This window comes from Ambystoma mexicanum, chromosome 2p (genome assembly GCF_040938575.1).
Source record: "Ambystoma mexicanum isolate Mex_15411 chromosome 2p, UKY_AmexF1_1, whole genome shotgun sequence".
NCBI classification, from domain to species: domain Eukaryota; kingdom Metazoa; phylum Chordata; class Amphibia; order Caudata; family Ambystomatidae; genus Ambystoma; species Ambystoma mexicanum.
Genome location: NC_090923.1, coordinates 654,294,120 through 654,307,075, shown reverse-complemented (window position 1 = coordinate 654,307,075; position 12,956 = coordinate 654,294,120). Strand labels below are relative to the sequence as shown.

At 45.9% G+C, this 12,956-nt stretch overlaps 1 protein-coding gene across 1 annotated transcript in view; it reads right to left on the bottom strand.

Moving 5' to 3' along the window:
* Nucleotides 1–12,956, bottom strand: part of LOC138566651 (galectin-4-like) — an 85,351-nt gene that overhangs the window by 43,415 nt on the left and 28,980 nt on the right. Inside the window, exons 2-3 of the mRNA XM_069644202.1 lie at nt 12,186–12,274; nt 11,651–11,855 (exon numbers count right to left, since the gene is read on the bottom strand). Coding sequence (XP_069500303.1) covers nt 11,651–11,855; nt 12,186–12,274 — 294 coding nt within the window. The remainder of the gene's footprint in view (nt 1–11,650; nt 11,856–12,185; nt 12,275–12,956) is intronic.

Here is a 12,956-nt window from a genome sequence, read left to right as displayed (position 1 = left end):
AAGATGTGGGGGAACAGAAGCATTGAGGGGATCCAACATTTGCGATGGAGGAAGCACATGGGGATACAGAGGATAATCGGCGTTGTAGTCCCCAGGAGGGATTGGGTATTTTCAGGCGTTAAAGGAGCAATGGGTACTGCCCAGACAGGATCACTACAAGTACGTACAGCTCAGACATGCCTTGGCACCTTATGTAAATAGAGGGACAGAGGTTCCACAGAGGAATGTACTGGACGGAGAGATTATGAGGAAGCAGCTCTCAGCCCTTTATAAAGCTCTGATTCTTAACTTCACAGCACCACTAGATAAGTTGAGGGAGAGATGAGTACGGGACTTGGAGGAGATTGAGGGAAGAAGATTGGGGAGGCATTTAGATACCCCAGGGAAGTAGCCATAGCGGCCCATCTGCAGATGATACAATTTAAGTACCTGCATAGAGTCTATTACTCCAGGGACAGACTTAAGAGAATGGGTAAAGGGGAAGACGACACATGTCACAAATGTAAAACCCATGAAGGGTCCTTTATTCACATAGTGTGGCAATGCCCAAAGCGGCAAAGGTATTGGGAGGGGGTAAGGCGAGAAGTGGAAGGGATCTGGGAAAGACCAATGAAATGGGATACCAAGGGGCCACTGCTGGGGATTTGGGGAGAGGATAAAGTGAACAGATATGAAAAGTGCTTCATAAACACAGCATGCGTACTGGCCAAATGGGTGATTGCGGAGAAGTGGATGAACCCTGAGACCCCAATAATTGGAGCATGGAGAACAGGGATGGACATTATTAAACATTGGGACCAAGTAGTGTATAAACATAGGGGGTGTCAACAAAAATATGAACAGGTTTAGGGAAATGGGGATGAGGGGAAAGGGGTAGAAGATGGAACCTGTGGGGGGCTGGTGATGAGGTAAGAGATGGGGAGGATGGGGGGAGGGGAAGGGGTCTTTGGTTCAGGAATACAGGTGTTGGTGTCTTAATGTGGATGATTTTCACTGCATTCTTTAATGTGCCTGTTGTTGATGGGCAAAAAATCAATCAAAAGTAGTTTTAAAAAAAAAAAGGCTTGGCAGGGCGGTCCAGACTCCGATAGAGAAGCAACCCATGCAGTCAGGCATGTGGATGGGTGCTGAGAGGAGTAGGGTGGCGTCAGTGCTAGAGAGTCTCTATGTGTTCAGCGTGTCCGAATTTGTCGTAGGTTTGCGCTGCATTCTGCTGTCAAAGGTGTTGAAGCGTAGTTTGGTTTAACTAGGCAGATCATTTATGTGAACAGCATGACTGAAATTTGTTATTGTCCTTACTATATTTACTGTATACTGATGTGTGTGGATAGCCATGCCTGCGGCCAGTGAAATGGTGTATTATACCTATCTTGCCGCCATTGATGGCTCTTTGTTGTTAGGGCGCCCACTCAGGTACTTCTCTTCTTCTGTCGGTTCTTGTGGCTGTGATAAACACTGTTAGCAACAGGGACAGTCTATGCTGCAACTATTCACCACAGGAGGTGCACAAGTTGTGCCTTCAGCTTCTTCTAGGTGGGTAGGGTGGTGAGTGTACCCAGATATCGAACGCTTATTGATCATTTTAAGGAGGTACCTTTACCAAGGGCTGCCCATCCCATGGTTCATATTTGCGAAATACCTGCCCAACCTCCCCCCCCATTCCTTCCGGAGCGATGCTGAGCTGGTTCTCGACTGCCCGGTTGTGGTGTTACATAGTGGAACCCTACCTGGCTTGCTGGTTCGGGATATGGCCAAAGCAGCCCAACTTCCCTTGAATTCCTTGCAGTGTATCCCAATTTTAACCTGCTTGTTTCCATCACACCACCAAACTGGGGGTTGCCGAATACATTATGCTCCATCTATAAGCAAGTTGTTTCTCACACCACATATTAGACTGGGGGAGTTGATAGGTTTGAGTTTATTGCACAGAGATGGCAGAAGTCCAAGATATCAAAAGCTTTCCAGTTAAGGAAAGAAATACAAAGCCTATTCAACAGGAGCTGCGGCTGTGGCAGGGTACGGAACCTGTGCATCCATCTACAAGACAAATTGGAAATGTGTATGAGATGCCGCACATGGTAGGTGTATTAGGTGACACATTGGGAATAAGTATGCAATGCCGCACCTGGTAGGTGTATTTGGTGATGCACTGGGAATTAGTATGCCAATGCTGCATCATGTAGGTATATTAGGTGACACATTGGGAATGAGTATACCATGCAGCACCTTGTAGGCATATTTGCACATTGGGAATTAGTATGCAATGCCGCACCCGGTAGGTGCATTTGGTGACACACTGGGAATTAGTATGCCAATGCCCCACATGGTAGGTATATTTGATGACACACTGGGAATGAGTATACCATGCAGCACCTTGCAGGTATATTTACACATTGGGAATTAGTATGCAATGCTGCACCTGGTAGGTGTATTTGGTGACACACTGGGAATGAGTATACCATGCAGCACCATGTAGGTATATTTGCACATTGGGACTTAGCATGCAATGCCGCACCCGGTAGGTGTATTTGGTGACACACTGGGAATGAGTATACCATGCAGCACCTTGTAGGTATATTTGCACATTGGGAATTAGTATGCAATGCCGCACCCGGTAGGTGCATTTGGTGACACACTGGGAAATAGTGTGCCAATGCCACACATGGTAGGTATATTTGATGACACACTGGGAATGAGTATACAATGCAGCACCTTGCAGGTATATTTGCACATTGGGAATCAGTATGCAATGCTGCACCTGGTAGGTGTATTTGGTGACACACTGGGAATGAGTATACAATGCAGCACCTTGCAGGTATATTTGCACATTGGGAATTAGTATGCAATGCCGCACCCGGTAGGTGTATTTGGTGACACACTGGGAATGAGTATACCATGCAGCACCTTGCAGGTATATTTGCACATTGGGAATTAGTATGCAATGCCGCACCCGGTAGGTGTATTTGGTGACACACTGGGAATGAGTATACCATGCAGCACCTTGCAGGTATATTTGCACATTGGGAATTAGTATGCAATGCCGCACCCAGTAGGTGTATTTGGTGACACACTGGGAATGAGTATACCATGCAGCACCTTGTAGGTATATTTGCACATTGGGAATTAGTATGCAATGCCGCACCCGGTAGGTGTATTTGGTGACACACTGGGAATGAGTATACCATGCAGCACCTTGTAGGTATATTTGCACATTGGGAATTAGTATGCAATGCTGCACCTGGTAGGTGTATTTAATGACACACTGGGAATGAGTATACCATGCAGCACCTAGTAGGTATATTTGCACATTGGGAATTAGTATGCAATGCCGCACCCGGTAGGTGTATTTGGTGACACAATGGAAATGAGTATACCATGCAGCACCTTGTAGGTATATTTGCACATTGGGAATTAGTATGCAATGCCCCACACGGTAGGTATATTTGATGACACACTGGGAATGAGTATACCATGCAGCACCTTGCAGGTATATTTACACATTGGGAATTAGTATGCAATGCCGCACCCGGTAGGTGTATTTGATGACACACTGGGAATGAGTATACCATGCAGCACCTTGTAGGTATATTTGCACATTGGGAATTAGTATGCAATGCCCCACACGGTAGGTATATTTGATGACACACTGGGAATGAGTATACCATGCAGCACCTTGCAGGTATATTTACACATTGGGAATTAGTATGCAATGCTGCACCTGGTAGGTGTATTTGGTGACACACTGGGAATGAGTATACCATGCAGCACCATGTAGGTATATTTGCACATTGGGAATTAGTATGCAATGCCCCACATGGTAGGTATATTTGATGACACACTGGGAATGAGTATACCATGCAGCACCTTGCAGGTATATTTGCACATTGGGAATTAGTATGCAATGCCCCACATGGTAGGTATATTTGATGACACACTGGGAATGAGTATACCATGCAGCACCTTGCAGGTATATTTACACATTGGGAATTAGTATGCAATGCTGCACCTGGTAGGTGTATTTGGTGACACACTGGGAATGAGTATACCATGCAGCACCATGTAGGTGTATTTGCACATTGGGACTTAGCATGCAATGCCGCACCCGGTAGGTGTATTTGGTGACACACTGGGAATGAGTATACCATGCAGCACCTTGTAGGTATATTTGCACATTGGGAATTAGTATGCAATGCCGCACCCGGTAGGTGCATTTGGTGACACACTGGGAAATAGTGTGCCAATGCCACACATGGTAGGTATATTTGATGACACACTGGGAATGAGTATACAATGCAGCACCTTGCAGGTATATTTGCACATTGGGAATCAGTATGCAATGCTGCACCTGGTAGGTGTATTTGGTGACACACTGGGAATGAGTATACAATGCAGCACCTTGCAGGTATATTTGCACATTGGGAATTAGTATGCAATGCCGCACCCGGTAGGTGTATTTGGTGACACACTGGGAATGAGTATACCATGCAGCACCTTGCAGGTATATTTGCACATTGGGAATTAGTATGCAATGCCGCACCCGGTAGGTGTATTTGTAGTATTTGTAGTACATTGTAGTGATGCAACATAGGGGAGCTTGATAAAGAGACGCGACATGAGTAGGGAAATTCTAGCAAAGCACTTACTCCACTATCCCATTCCTATATCATGCTCTACTGTTCTCATCCCTGGTTCACGTTTCTACCTCCCCTGCATCATCGGGGCTTATAGCCACATCCTCTCACCCATTGTTAAGGAGACTGGTTCTCGGCTCTGTAAATTGATGTAAAACATTTAGTAAGCATTTTTGTGCCAAAAATGCACTGCTTTCCCAGTAATTTCCATAGATAAAAGATTTGTAAAATATGAAACGTGAGGAATAGGAAGATTTCATTGCAGTGAGAGACGGAATATAATAGGAGGATGAAAAAAATGAGGCATAAGACGGTGCACTGCAGCATGAAAAAGGCTTTTCTGCCAGAGGCGAGGCATGGGAACGTCCTCTCTGTGCAATATGTCGTCAGGCATTTCAAAGCCTGCAGTTTAAACGTGTTTGCCAGTTCAAGTTTTTGGCGGGGGGGGGGTGGTGGGAATGGGCAAATAAGTGGTAGGGGTGGATGGGTATAGGTAAACATAGGTGCAGGAGGGAGGGATCAGGTGGAAGCCAACATAAAAAAAAAAATGGATGAACTATCAAACACGTTTAAATTACAGGCTTTGAAATGCCTGACGATGACATGACATAGAACCCTCTTAATATGCCCTTAAAACACAGCCAAATAAGCATGTGCCCCTTGTATAACCGGCTAAGAAATGCGTGTATTGTACTGGTCATATGTATAGCACCATTTTACCATTGTTAAAGTCTCAATGCGTTGTTAGTGGGAACGCCCTTGGAGAACCGCAGACCAGAGTGTTGGAGGTCATGTAGTACGATTAGGATGTGTGTATGTATTTGGCCAAAAAGGGCTTAGCAGGGATTCATCCCAAATAGGTCGACCAGGCGGAACATTAGCAGCTCCATCTGATCCTGGGGAGGGTGAAGAGGCAGCGGCAGTCGGTGGGTGGACATTTTGGCCCTGGATGCACAAAAAGCTTTTTGACACCACTTAGAGAATATACCTGATCGCGGTATTGTGGAGAATGGGCTCTGGAGAGGGATTCAAAGGCTGGATCCAAGTGCTGTATAATGGGCTAACAGCCCAGGTGAAGATGAACAACAAGGTCTCAGACAGATTCATATTAGGCCATGGGTACCAGGCAGGGGTGCCCACTTTTGCCTGTGTTTGCGCTGGAGCCACTGGTGGAGTGAATAAGAGGGGATCCGGAACTGTCTGGATTTGCATGGCCGGGAGGAAGGGCGGAACGGATATCCCTGTGCGCAGATGATATTCTGTTATATGTGACCAACCTGGAAGTCTCGATACCAAGGAATATGGCCATTCTGAGGAATTTGGGTCATACTCAGGCTTGCAAATTAACTGGTATAAATACATCAACTACCCCGTGGATTGCGGAGAGGGGAACCAAGGTCGTTATCCGCAGCTGAAAACAGAGGAGAGCGGGTTTAAATACCTGGGAGTGTTTATCCTGAAAGATGAGAATTCCTTCACAGAGTTGAATCTTCACCCAGCGTTCCAGCGGTTCGAGCAGAATACTCAGCAACGGACGACCCTCCCATTCGCCTTGATGGAAAGAGTGTCAGTATGCAAGATGGTGACTCTTCCTAGACTGCTATACATGGTGCAGCATGCCCCGACTGGGATACAGGCAAGGGAATTTGATATGATCAATACAATACTGAGGGAATTCCTATGGGAACACCCCCCCTTCCCAGAGTCAGATTAGAAACATTGTGCAATACTTCATAGGAGGGAGGACTGGGTCTCCCTGACTTACGGCTTTATTGCTGGGTGACTCAATTGGCTATAGCAAATGGCTGGGCAAACCAGGGGTAGAGATAGTTTGGTAGACAAGGAAGTGGAATTGATGGGTAGGAATGGATGTGAGGAGATCTTGTACGGGAAACTATAAGGGGCCAGTTGCCTACCACTAACGGCAGCAGTGGAGGTGGCTTGGAAACAAGCCCATAGTCATATGGAATGGGGGGAGGAAACTTACAATGGCTGCTAAGATGTGGGGGAACAGAAGCATTGAGGGGATCCAACATTTGCGATGGAGGAAGCACATGGGGATACAGAGGATAATCGGCGTTGTAGTCCCCAGGAGGGATTGGGTATTTTCAGGCGTTAAAGGAGCAATGGGTACTGCCCAGACAGGATCACTACAAGTACGTACAGCTCAGACATGCCTTGGCACCTTATGTAAATAGAGGGACAGAGGTTCCACAGAGGAATGTACTGGACGGAGAGATTATGAGGAAGCAGCTCTCAGCCCTTTATAAAGCTCTGATTCTTAACTTCACAGCACCACTAGATAAGTTGAGGGAGAGATGAGTACGGGACTTGGAGGAGATTGAGGGAAGAAGATTGGGGAGGCATTTAGATACCCCAGGGAAGTAGCCATAGCGGCCCATCTGCAGATGATACAATTTAAGTACCTGCATAGAGTCTATTACTCCAGGGACAGACTTAAGAGAATGGGTAAAGGGGAAGACGACACATGTCACAAATGTAAAACCCATGAAGGGTCCTTTATTCACATAGTGTGGCAATGCCCAAAGCGGCAAAGGTATTGGGAGGGGGTAAGGCGAGAAGTGGAAGGGATCTGGGAAAGACCAATGAAATGGGATACCAAGGGGCCACTGCTGGGGATTTGGGGAGAGGATAAAGTGAACAGATATGAAAAGTGCTTCATAAACACAGCATGCGTACTGGCCAAATGGGTGATTGCGGAGAAGTGGATGAACCCTGAGACCCCAATAATTGGAGCATGGAGAACAGGGATGGACATTATTAAACATTGGGACCAAGTAGTGTATAAACATAGGGGGTGTCAACAAAAATATGAACAGGTTTAGGGAAATGGGGATGAGGGGAAAGGGGTAGAAGATGGAACCTGTGGGGGGCTGGTGATGAGGTAAGAGATGGGGAGGAGGGGGGGAGGGGAAGGGGTCTTTGGTTCAGGAATACAGGTGTAGGTGTCTTAATGTGGATGATTTTCACTGCATTCTTTAATGTGCCTGTTGTTGATGGGCAAAAAATCAATCAAAAGTAGTTTTAAAAAAAAAAGGCTTGGCAGGGCGGTCCAGACTCCGATAGAGAAGCAACCCATGCAGTCAGGCATGTGGATGGGTGCTGAGAGGAGTAGGGTGGCGTCAGTGCTAGAGAGTCTCTATGTGTTCAGCGTGTCCGAATTTGTCGTAGGTTTGCGCTGCATTCTGCTGTCAAAGGTGTTGAAGCGTAGTTTGGTTTAACTAGGCAGATCATTTATGTGAACAGCATGACTGAAATTTGTTATTGTCCTTACTATATTTACTGTATACTGATGTGTGTGGATAGCCATGCCTGCGGCCAGTGAAATGGTGTATTATACCTATCTTGCCGCCATTGATGGCTCTTTGTTGTTAGGGCGCCCACTCAGGTACTTCTCTTCTTCTGTCGGTTCTTGTGGCTGTGATAAACACTGTTAGCAACAGGGACAGTCTATGCTGCAACTATTCACCACAGGAGGTGCACAAGTTGTGCCTTCAGCTTCTTCTAGGTGGGTAGGGTGGTGAGTGTACCCAGATATCGAACGCTTATTGATCATTTTAAGGAGGTACCTTTACCAAGGGCTGCCCATCCCATGGTTCATATTTGCGAAATACCTGCCCAACCTCCCCCCCCATTCCTTCCGGAGCGATGCTGAGCTGGTTCTCGACTGCCCGGTTGTGGTGTTACATAGTGGAACCCTACCTGGCTTGCTGGTTCGGGATATGGCCAAAGCAGCCCAACTTCCCTTGAATTCCTTGCAGTGTATCCCAATTTTAACCTGCTTGTTTCCATCACACCACCAAACTGGGGGTTGCCGAATACATTATGCTCCATCTATAAGCAAGTTGTTTCTCACACCACATATTAGACTGGGGGAGTTGATAGGTTTGAGTTTATTGCACAGAGATGGCAGAAGTCCAAGATATCAAAAGCTTTCCAGTTAAGGAAAGAAATACAAAGCCTATTCAACAGGAGCTGCGGCTGTGGCAGGGTACGGAACCTGTGCATCCATCTACAAGACAAATTGGAAATGTGTATGAGATGCCGCACATGGTAGGTGTATTAGGTGACACATTGGGAATAAGTATGCAATGCCGCACCTGGTAGGTGTATTTGGTGATGCACTGGGAATTAGTATGCCAATGCTGCATCATGTAGGTATATTAGGTGACACATTGGGAATGAGTATACCATGCAGCACCTTGTAGGCATATTTGCACATTGGGAATTAGTATGCAATGCCGCACCCGGTAGGTGCATTTGGTGACACACTGGGAATTAGTATGCCAATGCCCCACATGGTAGGTATATTTGATGACACACTGGGAATGAGTATACCATGCAGCACCTTGCAGGTATATTTACACATTGGGAATTAGTATGCAATGCTGCACCTGGTAGGTGTATTTGGTGACACACTGGGAATGAGTATACCATGCAGCACCATGTAGGTATATTTGCACATTGGGACTTAGCATGCAAAGCCGCACCCGGTAGGTGTATTTGGTGACACAGTGGGAATGAGTATACCATGCAGCACCTTGTAGGTATATTTGCACATTGGGAATTAGTATGCAATGCCGCACCCGGTAGGTGCATTTGGTGACACACTGGGAAATAGTGTGCCAATGCCACACATGGTAGGTATATTTGATGACACACTGGGAATGAGTATACAATGCAGCACCTTGCAGGTATATTTGCACATTGGGAATCAGTATGCAATGCTGCACCTGGTAGGTGTATTTGGTGACACACTGGGAATGAGTATACAATGCAGCACCTTGCAGGTATATTTGCACATTGGGAATTAGTATGCAATGCCGCACCCGGTAGGTGTATTTGGTGACACACTGGGAATGAGTATACCATGCAGCACCTTGCAGGTATATTTGCACATTGGGAATTAGTATGCAATGCCGCACCCGGTAGGTGTATTTGGTGACACACTGGGAATGAGTATACCATGCAGCACCTTGCAGGTATATTTGCACATTGGGAATTAGTATGCAATGCCGCACCCAGTAGGTGTATTTGGTGACACACTGGGAATGAGTATACCATGCAGCACCTTGTAGGTATATTTACACATTGGGAATTAGTATGCAATGCCGCACCCGGTAGGTGTATTTGGTGACACACTGGGAATGAGTATACCATGCAGCACCTTGTAGGTATATTTGCACATTGGGAATTAGTATGCAATGCTGCACCTGGTAGGTGTATTTAATGACACACTGGGAATGAGTATACCATGCAGCACCTAGTAGGTATATTTGCACATTGGGAATTAGTATGCAATGCCGCACCCGGTAGGTGTATTTGGTGACACAATGGAAATGAGTATACCATGCAGCACCTTGTAGGTATATTTGCACATTGGGAATTAGTATGCAATGCCCCACACGGTAGGTATATTTGATGACACACTGGGAATGAGTATACCATGCAGCACCTTGCAGGTATATTTACACATTGGGAATTAGTATGCAATGCTGCACCTGGTAGGTGTATTTGGTGACACACTGGGAATGAGTATACCATGCAGCACCATGTAGGTATATTTGCACATTGGGAATTAGTATGCAATGCCCCACATGGTAGGTATATTTGATGACACACTGGGAATGAGTATACCATGCAGCACCTTGCAGGTATATTTGCACATTGGGAATTAGTATGCAATGCCCCACATGGTAGGTATATTTGATGACACACTGGGAATGAGTATACCATGCAGCACCTTGCAGGTATATTTACACATTGGGAATTAGTATGCAATGCTGCACCTGGTAGGTGTATTTGGTGACACACTGGGAATGAGTATACCATGCAGCACCATGTAGGTGTATTTGCACATTGGGACTTAGCATGCAATGCCGCACCCGGTAGGTGTATTTGGTGACACACTGGGAATGAGTATACCATGCAGCACCTTGTAGGTATATTTGCACATTGGGAATTAGTATGCAATGCCGCACCCGGTAGGTGCATTTGGTGACACACTGGGAAATAGTGTGCCAATGCCACACATGGTAGGTATATTTGATGACACACTGGGAATGAGTATACAATGCAGCACCTTGCAGGTATATTTGCACATTGGGAATCAGTATGCAATGCTGCACCTGGTAGGTGTATTTGGTGACACACTGGGAATGAGTATACAATGCAGCACCTTGCAGGTATATTTGCACATTGGGAATTAGTATGCAATGCCGCACCCGGTAGGTGTATTTGGTGACACACTGGGAATGAGTATACAATGCAGCACCTTGCAGGTATATTTGCACATTGGGAATTAGTATGCAATGCCGCACCCGGTAGGTGTATTTGGTGACACACTGGGAATGAGTATACCATGCAGCACCTTGTAGGTATATTTGCACATTGGGAATTAGTATGCAATGCCGCACCCGGTAGGTGTATTTGGTGACACACTGGGAATGAGTATACCATGCAGCACCTTGTAGGTATATTTGCACATTGGGAATTAGTATGCAATGCCGCACCCGGTAGGTGTATTTGGTGACACACTGGGAATGAGTATACCATGCAGCACCTTGTAGGTATATTTGCACATTGGGAATTAGTATGCAATGCTGCACCTGGTAGGTATATTTAATGACACACTGGGAATGAGTATTCCAATGCCACACATGGTAGGTATATTTGATGACACACTGGGAATGAGTATACCATGCAGCACCTAGTAGATATATTTGCACATTGGGAATTAGTATGCAATGCCGCACCCGGTAGGTGTATTTGGTGACACAATGGAAATGAGTATACCATGCAGCACCTTGTAGGTATATTTGCACATTGGGAATTAGTATGCAATGCCGCACCCGGTAGGTGTATTTGGTGACAGACTGGGAATGAGTATACCATGCAGCACCTTGTAGGTATATTTGCACATTGGGAATTAGTATGCAATGCTGCACCTGGTAGGTATATTTGGTGACACATTGGAAATGAATATTCTGCGCCCCTACCTGGTAGGTATATTTGGTGATTTCAATTGTCAATTTGAAGTCCTTCTGCTTCTTGAAGGGCATTTCATACTTCCTTTCTTCTTTGCCCCATTCCCCATTCTTGAAGGTGTTGCAGACGATTTTGTCGCGCCCATCATAGCGAGGGTTAAAGTGAAAGGCCACATCACACCCGTCACACTGTCCTGTGGCAAAATTGATTGCAAACCTATGGGGTCATAGACAAAGAAAAGCGTCAGAAGAAAACCTCAAAAGTTACTTCTCCACACAAATGATTTCCCTCCCTCAGTTGCATGCCAATGTGCTTTGTAATGATTTTATACTGGCGTTGGTTCTGGTTTTCTAACTCCCCACTCCAGTGCAATACGCTTAGTGCCACCCTGGGATCTTCATGATTGCCTCTCCTCCTCTCCCTGGGCCGCCATCACACTCGCTGTTTTGTAGTTTGTGCTAAAATGGATTGCCCTGGTGGACTCAGGTGGGTAGTAAGCCTGGTTGCACAGAGGATGCCCCAAAGAGAGTACAAGGTCACCATTACCTTTCCATCTTGGCAGGCACGGTGCCAGTGATGGTGAAAATCATCCCCGGGATACATCCACCTTGTAGCTCAGCAGTGTATGGAATGGCCTGTAAGAAAGAAAGAGAGATGGTGCTATCAATACGTTTGAATGATTTCATCACAAGCTTCCCATGGCTCCCCATTAGGTACCTTCAAGGTTCCTAAAGTATTTAATAAAAGTAGCCTCATTTTCTTTTCATAAATCATGTTCCAAAATGTTGTAACTCCAGTACCTACAGTTTCCACGATATAAGCTGGTTATGACTCATGTCCTGCATCTGCTACGTCATGGATTGCAGTCTACTGTTGTCCCCCTCAGGCCATCACCCCAACGCTCCCCTCCACCAGCACCACCATACGATGTCAATCTGATTCCATCCATAACTTTCCCCCTTCGTCTCATCAACCTTTCCATCTACTCCCTCTTTTCTTCCACTCCCATGTCACCTCCCACTCATCTATAACACTACCATTACCTCACCCTTCTGTGGCGAGTCAGGAGGAGGGCACGGGCTCACTGAGAATATGGTTCTGAATGCTTTATTAAAATAAACTAATAAAGTCTGTGTTTCCCTAACACTATGGGTGTTCCCTACCTATGTTATTAACTAAGCTGCTCGTCAGTCAGTCCTGAATGTCCAAAGGAATAAGTCAGCTGTCAAAAGCTATCCTTACTGACTCTACCACTATGAAAAACTAACTCACGTCAGGAGAATGAATCCCTTCTCCTGACGGTACTCCTAGTAGCAG